Source organism: Trichosurus vulpecula, chromosome 6 (assembly GCF_011100635.1).
Source record: "Trichosurus vulpecula isolate mTriVul1 chromosome 6, mTriVul1.pri, whole genome shotgun sequence".
Classification (NCBI taxonomy): domain Eukaryota; kingdom Metazoa; phylum Chordata; class Mammalia; order Diprotodontia; family Phalangeridae; genus Trichosurus; species Trichosurus vulpecula.
Genome location: NC_050578.1, coordinates 260,990,719 through 261,000,672, shown reverse-complemented (window position 1 = coordinate 261,000,672; position 9,954 = coordinate 260,990,719). Strand labels below are relative to the sequence as shown.

The following is a 9,954-nucleotide window of genomic DNA, read 5'->3' as shown; positions in this document are numbered from 1 at the left end:
TCTGGAATATCATATTCCAAGCCATTCAATCCCTTAATGTAGAAGCTGCTAGATCTTGTGTTATTCCGATTGTGTTTCCACAATATTTGAATTGTTTCTTTCTGCCTGCTTACAGTATGTTCTCCTTGATCTATAGACTCTGGAATTTGGTGACAATATTCCTAGGAGTTTTCTTTTGGGGATCTTTTTCAAGAGGTGATTGGTGGATTCTTTCAATTTCCATTATACCCTCTCATTCTAGAATATCAGGGAAGTTCTCCTTGATAATTTCTTAAAAGATGATGTCTAGGCTCTTTTTTGGGTCTCCTTTAGAAAGTCATTGACTTGTTTTTCATGGTTTTCCCACATAATTCTCATATCTCTTCCCAATTTTTCCTCTGTTTCTCTAACTTGCTTTTCCAAATCCTTTTTGAGCTCTTCCATGGCTTGAGACCAGTTCATGTTTTTCTTGAAGGCTTTTGTTATAAGCTCTTTGACTTTGTTGACTTCTTCTGGCTGTATGTTTTGGTCTTCTTTGTCACCAAAGAAAGATTCCAAAGTCTGAGACTGAATATGAGTGTGTTTTAGATGCCTGGCCATGTTCCCAGCCAACTTACTTGACCCTTGAGTTTTTCATCAGGGTATGACTGCTTGTGGAGTAAAGAGTACTTTCTTCCAAGCTTGAGGGGATGCACTGTTGTTTTCAGAGCTATTTCTACACAGCAAGCTCTGCCACACTAGCATTCCTCCTTCCCCAAGAAACACCAACCTCGACCTGAGGAAAATCTTAAGCAGGCTCTGTACTCCTGCTCTGATCCGCCACTTAATTTCTCCCACCAGGTCGGCCTGGGGCCAGAAGCAACTGCAGCTGTCGTTCTGTAGCTGCACCACCTCTGCCATCCCTGGGGCAGTGGCTGAACTGTGAACTCCTTCCACTCTGTCACCGCAGCTTTTCCCACTGACTGTCTCTGTTTTCTTTGGTGTTTGTGGGTTGAGAAGTCTGGTAAATGCTGCAGCTCACTGATTCAGGGTGCTAGGGCCTGTTCCTCCTGGCCCGTGGTCTGGTTGGTCCTGCCTCTGCCCATGCTGAGCTCTGCTCCCCTCAGCTCCCCTCCACTTGCAGCTTCATGCATGATAGACTTCACCCTGCGGCCATCCAGGTTGTCCTGGGCTGAAGCCCTGTCTCCCTCTGCTATTTTGTGGGGTCTGAAGTTCTAAAATTTGTTCAGAGCCATTTTTTATAGGTTTTTGGAGGGACCTGGCAGGGAACTCATGGAAGTCTCTGCTTTCTGGCTGCCATCTTTCTACGCTCTTTTTTTGATCATGGCTTTCAGGTAGTCCAATAATTTTTAAATTATCACTGCTGGATCTATTTTCCAGGTCAGTGGTTTTTCCGATGAGATATTTCACATTGTCAAGGCTATATAAACTCAGAGATTAGCATTTTGTTTGGGCCTCTCAGTCACGTGAAGAGTATTGTGTGAATTGACTGGAAATGATTCTGGGCAGCCATAGTTAAGAGTCCTCCCACCCCACTCCCCACGCCTGCCTCAGCTTAAAAACCCAGATGTTGGTGCTTCCCTGGTAACTATGTACTGAGATATTGAACAGAAAGCTAGAAGTCTGTCAACTGGCTTGTATTACTTGATTTGTTGATATTTTCTGTTGGTTATTTCTGTTTGTATTTGCTCTGAAGTACAGGATGCTGGCTTTTTCCCCTAAACTAAGTGGATGACATATGTATGTTTAATTAAACTGAGATTGTTAACCCCTTAAAGTTGCTTTCCTTAGAAAAGCAAATCAAAGAACCTGTACTGGCAGTCCTTCTGTGTGCTGATATTATTGTTCTTATATATCCAGAGAAGCAGCAAGCAGCATTGTTGTTATAGGGGACCACAAGCATCATCAGATTCTAAAATGGGGTTTATGATGGAGAAAGTTTTAAGAACCATAAGTTGACATATTATCAATCTTGGGTCCTCCCAGATTATTTTCATTATCTTGCAGTTATACTTGGTATTTTGACCTCCACAGGATTCTTGAATTCTGGGACAGATGATCAGAAGCAAAATTATCTGCAGCACCAGCATCCAGCAGTTTAGCCAGCATTATTTAAAAAAAAGGTAAAATAAAGTACTTATATGTATGAGTATGACTGATATTTGCAAAATATGATGCAAGGCAAAGTAAAAAAAAAATGTTACTGCCTTTACAATACTTATTATCTAGTATTTTTTTATTTATTTCACAGATTTGGTAAACAAATACAATTGAATAGGAACTTGATTTAAATAATAAGAATTTACATTTATATAGAGCAAGGTTGTCAAAACACCTGACCATTAATGATAATGTATCTTCCCACTATTTATGTTTCCATTTGTCTCTATTTGCAATCAGAAAACAGGAACTTGTATTTCTCATATGAAATGATGGGAAAAGTTTACAAATAATGTATAGTCACTTTGGAAAAATCCTCAGATCTTAAGTATGTTTGCATTTTTTTTTAAAGAATACTTCAAACCCTCCAAAATTATTTATGAAAATTAGCACAGTTCTTCATATTTAGACTCATTTATAATCTGAAGCCACTTTTCTACCCCATAACTTCCTCATGGCATTTTTTACCTCTTCATTTCTTACTGTGTAGATGAGTGGGTTTAACATAGGGGTGATAAGAGTGTAAAATACAGTTACAGTTTTATCTATGGAGAATGTAGTTACTGGTCGAAGGTACATGAACATACAGGGGAGAAAGAACAAGATTACTACAGTGATGTGGGAGCTACAAGTAGACAGAGCCTTTCGTTTCCCTGCAGAGGTGTAACTTCTCAGAGAACAAAGGATTATCACATAGGAGAACATCAAAACCACAAAACTAATCATTGAAATTAACCCTGAATTGGCGATAACCAACAGACCAATGAGGGAGGTGTCTGTGCAGGCAAGTTGAATCAAGGGAATAACATCACACATAAAGTGATCTATAACATTGGGGCCACAGAAAGGAAGCCAGACTATGGTGAAAATCTGTCCTATTGAATGCAGGAAGGCCACCATCCAAGCCAATCCAATGAGACAACAGCAAAGGCGGTGGTTCATTATTGTCGTGTAGTGCAGAGGTCTGCAGATGGCCGCATACCTGTCAAAGGCCATTACTATTAGGAGGAAAATCTCACAAGTCCCAAGAAAATGCTCTAGAAAAAGTTGAGTCATGCATGCATTGAAGGAGATGGTTTTCTTCTCACGGAGCAGATCCACAAGCATTTTGGGGATCATTGATGATGGGTAGAAAGCATCTATCAGAGACAAGAATGCTAGAAAGAAGTACATTGGTGAGACCAGAGTCTGACTGGAAGCAATGGTGATCACAATGAGCATATTACTCAGGACAGTGATAATATAAATGATTAAAAATAGAGCAAATATGACTTTCTGCATCTCAGGATTCCTCATGAGACCCAATAGAACAAATTCGGTTACATTCCTATTTGCCATCTGACCTTTACACAGCCGGTGAATCCAGTTGTAAATTGTAGTTATCTCAAGGATATATGAATGTTTCTAAATGTAGGCATCTTCCAATGATTTCAAGCATTCTGATTATATTGTGAGATTCCTTTTCACAATATACCTATGAAATAGCCAAGAAGAAATATATTAGAGACTACTTCACATAAATGAATTAAAATCAATCCTCCAATAAGCATTTATTAAAAAAAAAAAACTACATGGTAGATATCATGGACACAAAGATGGCTAAAATATTATCTGCCCTTCAAAAAATTGCATTCCATCAGAGAAAGCAACACATAAGTATACACAAATTATTTAAATAATACATAAGAGCTAATTTTATACAAAATGCACTAGCAGCTGGCTATATAAAAGGTTGGAGATAGGAAACGGATTGTTTTGCCAATTTCCAACATATATACTATGACATGACAAGGAGGTGGGGTGTGAGTGTGTGTGGCTTCACACACACATACACACATACATACATGTGCATATACATGTATGCATGTATATATTCTGAGAGAAAATCAGGGATAAGTGACTTACCCAGAGTCACACAGCTAGTAAGTGCCACCAGCCTGAGGTCGGATTTGAACTCAGGTCCTCCTGACTCCAGAGTTGGCTCTCTATCCACTGCCTCACCTAGGTGTCCTAAGGGGTTATATTTTATCAATTAAAAATATATATTTCACTTTAAGAAATTACTTCTAATATTTGGGAATAATGTTTCCTTTTAATAGCAGAAGTCAATGAGAAAATATTATTCTTTTTCTCAAAATGTGATTTATAAATAATCTTGTTAAACATCTTAATTTTGATGAAATGGGCATAGTGATGCTGAGGTATTTTACAGCAGATGTTTATGTAGTACTCTCACTTCTAAGTAAATTTACTTTATTTTATATTTATCTTGATTTCTATCCATAGCCAGGGATCTCTTCGGTAAAGGATTTAAAAGACTGATTACAGGTTTATTATGCCCCAGTCCTGTCAGCAGATTGCCCTGAGACAAAATGTTAATAGACATAGATATTCAGGAACTTATAAATTATTCCTCATTATGAAATATGTTTCCTTAATCTTCTGTAAATTCTATCAAATAATTAGTCATCATTAAAATTTATTCTTCTGTAAATTCTACCAAAGCAATTAAGCATCATTAAAATTTAGGTTAGATCAATTGTTTGCCAATACATGGGGATAGGCTCCTTCAAGAAGAAGCTTTTATCTATCTATCTATCTATCTATCTATGTATTTTTATCTATATCCATCTATATCTATCTATTTTGGTATCTATCTATATCTATATATATACAGAGAGAAAACAAGAGAGAGAGAGAGAGAGAGAGAGAGAGAGAGAGAGAGAGAGAGTGAGAGAGAGAGTAAATTGATAGCTCAATCATTATGGAAAGCAATTTTGAATTATACATCAAAGTTATTAAACTGCTCAAACCTCTGTGTACTCAGATATACTACTATTAAGGGTATAGTTCAAAAAGATCAAAGAAAATTAGAAAGCAACCATCTAAATTCAAATATTTGTGGTTCAGTTAAAAAAAGGAAAGTAAAGGTGTACCCTCCTATTGAAGAAGGCTAACAATTTACAGTTTATGCATTTAATGGGATATTATAGTGCCATAAAAATGATGGAATGGATAATTTCAAAGCAAATTGGGAGAACTTCTCTCAATTGATGTAGAGTGAATTGAACAGAAAGAGGAAAAATATACACACTTTTAAAATGCGCACATTGTAGATGGGAAAAAAAACACTGAAAATAGTTTAGGATTCTCACCAATGCAATGATACAACATGATACCAGAAAGCTGAAGATGAAACATGCGAAATGCCAGAGAAATTATGAATTAAACTTCTAGAGTCATGTATTTTTGGACATGGATAAATTGGGAATTCATCTTAATTGGTTATACATATTTATGGTGAGATTTATTTATTTGCCAATTTACTGACTGGTGGTATTTTTATACTTATTTTTTTCAATATGGTGGATTTTGGGAATGACACTTTATAACTTCAGGTAAAATTAAATAAAGAATGGTGATTATAAAATATTAAATTCAATTTTCTTTATTTCTTGGTTGTAGATATAGCTAGTGAATCACAAGACAGAAACTTCCAACTGCCAGTTAGAAACCCCTTTCCACAGAATTAGCTAAAAGTATGTGCAAATTAATGCTATTTATTCAAAAGCCATGTCTATGTAATAAAACAACGGAGTAATTGTGAAAAAAGGAAAACCAATCTACCAGTAATAGGACCACATATTTAGATTTTAAGGCAATTTAGGGATCAATACTAGTCATCGTGGAACACAATATACTTTATAATACTTTAAATTTTGCTACACACTTAATAGATATTTGGTAACCCTAAGAGCAGTTAATGCAATACTGTTATCTCCCTTGTAGAAATGAGAAAACTGAGCCTCTAACTGAGCCTCTCACCTATGGTAAGACATCAAAGGCAGAATGGTGATCCTTTGGTAACCACTTTAGTAGTGTATTATAGTGGAAAGTCCTATTGCTGTAGGTTGTATGTAGGGTGGACTAGATGGGTTATGGAGCTGCCCCACAACTCACAAATTCTGTGATTCTGTGTGTAATTAAAAAAAAAAAGAAATCCTGGCATTGAACTCAGATCATAGGTCTTTCTTTCTTTCTTTCTTTCTTTCTTTCTTTCTTTCTTTCTTTCTTTTTTTTTTTTTGATGAGGGAGGGAAGGGCAATTGGGGTTAATTGACTTGCCCAAAGTCACACAGCTAGTCATAGGTCTTTTTAATGCCTTTCATGTTCATTTTTTTTGTTCAATCATTTCAGATTTCTCTGGTTCTTCATGAACTCATTTAAGGTTTTCTTGGAAAAGATACCAGAGTAGTTTGGCATTTCCTTCTCCAGCTCTTTTAATGCATGAGGAAACTGAGGCAAACAGGGGTAAGAAACTTGACCAGGGTCACACAGCTAGACAGTGTCTGAGACCAAGTTGGAACTCAGGAATGTGATTTTCCTGATTCCAATCCTGACTTTCTATCCACAGGTACAACCTCCCTGTCATGTAGCTGCATAGGCAAATACCTTAAGTTCTATGAATGTCAGTTTACTGATTGAATCAGATACTTTATATAATCTCTCTCCATTCTGCATTTTTAGTGCTATGCTGTGGTAAGGAAGTGTTTGAAAAGACAGCTGAGAAGTGGCAGGGCCATAAATTAATCCTAAACCTTCTAACTCTAAATATGTTTTGTTCTACTAAAACACTTCCCAGGCCTTCCTTCACAGAGCTGGGGAAGATCACATTCTTTCCAATTTTGAATATGCCTGAGGGGAAAGCTGAACCTAATAGAATCCTATGTTTGATCATTTTGATAATATTTATATAGCAATACCAAAAAAGACTCTGAGGCTTCATCATGCTGCCTTGCCAAGGGATCTCCTCATTAAAACAAGGTAGAAAGAAAGACATGTAGTCATTGACAAAGAAGTTTCAAAAATATCCATTGAAGCAAAAATCCATTTGTGTTTAATGCTATGATGACATTCATTATAATTCATCAACCAACTATTTTGTCTAAAATGTACACATAAGCTCCCTTCCTGTTCTATCATTCTTTTATTTGAAATGGATGGAGGAGTCAATTACAATTTTTCACCTTGAGCCACAGAAGGATATTAATCTACACTTGAGAGAATACAGAGGGAGTGATGATACAAGGGAGTGAACAATTGTCAACCACTAGCACAAAAATGTTCACAAAGCACTTTTGGTAAAGTGCTGGTAAATATAAAAAAATGAAATATCTAAAATGGCTTTATGAAACGCTTATTGTGTGGAAGAAACTGGAGTCATTTATTCCAAGTTTTCTCATTCTTAATGGAAGACCTTGATTTTACCATGAAATTCATTATTGGATGTACATGCAGCCAGGGTAAATTTCCGGATATTTTAAATGAAAAGATACAGAATGTAGGTATATTAAAAAGACAAATGGGCACATTCCTGTGTTCCATTAAATATACTCCCAATAAATTTTATTGTCTGCATATGGAAACCAACCGTAAGCTCATTCCTTTCACCCTTTACCTACCTTCACTCTGAAATGATGATAAAGTTGAAAAAATACCTTCAGATAAGCTATGCAAAAAGATTTCACTACCAACACCAACACACACAATAAATTATTGGACATAAATGTATACTCAAAAAAGAAAATCATGATCAGATAATGAAAAGAAAAATAACTAACTTTTAGCATATGAACAAACTCTCCCCAAAAACAAGGTTAAGCATTCTAATTTTTCAAATCCTCATGATCTGAAATGATGCGACCATCCCTTTTCTCTCGTATGTAAGATATTAAACTCTGTATTTGTCATTCCCACCCCCATTTTCCTTCTTTTCTTCAGTGCCTAATCAAGAAGTATTGCTTCTCTTTTCCAAAGCTAAACCTTTTACTTAATCTGTTGATCATATCCTCTCCCATCTCCTTGGAGAGCTTGCTGCCTTGATCATTACTTAATTTCCTCTTATCTTCATTTTATCCTTACAGTTACTTCCCTCCCTCCACTGACATATATGTTCAAAATTCTTATTCTTTAGGAAAAAAAAGGCACTTGAAGTCCTCATTAACTGAAATTATTTCTGTATAATAGCTCTTACTTTACCTAGCTAAACTCCTAAGAAAGCTTGTTGGTATATGTACCACCCCTTTTCACAATCTCCCTCTCCACTCTCCTGTAAAATAAAGTTATTGGTGCCACCAGTCAGGTAAAATTCAACTCGTAAAAGTTATCAAAAGAGTTTAGCTTCTACATGTGATTTTTTTTCTCTACTCTCTTCCTAATTTCTTGTACAACTTCTAGTATGGTTTACCACCATTTCTACTTTGCCACTATACTGCCTTGACTTCTGTGAAATTGATCTTTCTTGGTTTTCTTCACACATTCTTGCTCTGCATTCCTGGAACATTGATTTCTTTTTGGTAACTGGGTGCACATTGTGAGAATTTTCTTTCTAGTGCCTTCTTAGCTCCTCTATCTAAAAACTCTCATGATGATTTCATCAGTCCTCATGAGTTTAATTATCACATCAAGATAGCTACTCCCAAATATGTATAACCAAATTTAATCTCTCTTGAACTTCAGCCTTTCCTTACTAAATTCCAACTGGACATCTCTAATATGAAGTGCTATATAGGGATTTCAAATTCAACATACTAAAAATGAAATTCATATTTTAACTTTGTTATCCTTATTCAATCTGCTGCTTTATTTGGGGCACCACCCTCCCTCCACTACTAAAGATGAGTGCTCTTAGAATCATTTTGTATTCTTTCTTGCCCCTCACCAATATTATCAAATCAACTATTAAACTATTATGTATAATGCCACAACATATCTTTTACCTTTCCCTTATCTTTACATTTGTACAACATATAACCAAATTCAGATGTTCATTGCTTTCTTACATTATGTGAGGAAACTTCTAATTAATCTATGCTTCTTGTATCTTCACTTTCCACTCCATTCTCATATAGCTTCAAGTTGATATTTGTAAATCGCAGATGACCATGCATCCTCTACTCAAAAATCTTCAGGGGCATGATATTACTGATAAAAAAAAATATCACAACACAATTACAATAACAAAATCCAATTATTCTGTTTGATATTTGAAGCCATTCTTACTATGTTTTCAATAGATTTTATTAGACTTCTTAAGCATTATTACCCTTAAGTCACTTGCCCTTCTGGTAAAAAAAAAGGCATCTCAGTTATTTCCTGTAAATGATTTTCCATAACTGTGGTGCATATCTTTGGCCAAGAAGTTCCTTATGATGGGAACACATATTCTTCTCATGTATTATTTCATAAAATTCCTAGCTTCCTTCAAATTATATGGTAGATATTTCTTTCTCTAGATCTTGTCAGCTCTCTTCTCCTGACATTTTTGGAGGTCCTTCTCTCTAGAAATTTCATTATGTTCCTTTGCATTTTTGTATATATTTACTAATCTTTTAGTTGGTTGTCTTCCAAAAAGAATATGCATTGTTTTGAATTGTTAAGGGATACATTTCTAGAGGCTTCTCAAATTCTTCCTGTTCTCTGTGCCAAACTCAAACATTTGGCAAAGATTGACTGTTCTATTAAATGATAAGATTCCTTCAAGGGGAAGACCCAACTAGTTTTATCACTATTTTTTCCACAGCCCTTTTGAAAAAATCACCTCTAACCCACATAAATCCTCAGCATTCCTATATATTACTAACAAAGCCCAACAGCAAGATATAGAAAGAGAAATTCCATTTAAAGTTACAGTAGACTATAAAATATTTGGGAGTCTACCTTCTAAGATAAATCCAGGACCTATATGAACACAGTTACAAAACACTTTTCACACAAATAAAGTCAGATGTAAATAAATGCAAAAACATCAGTTGCT

General features: G+C 35.6%; 1 protein-coding gene across 1 annotated transcript; it reads right to left on the bottom strand.

Annotated features, from left to right (window-relative positions):
• Positions 1–2,550: 2,550 nt before the first annotated feature.
• On the bottom strand, positions 2,551–3,477 carry LOC118854069 (olfactory receptor 4C3-like). Its single transcript, XM_036764382.1, has one exon. It carries the CDS (start codon positions 3,475–3,477, stop codon positions 2,551–2,553), a length of 927 nt encoding a protein of 308 aa, XP_036620277.1.
• Between the last annotated feature and the right edge of the window lie 6,477 nt (positions 3,478–9,954).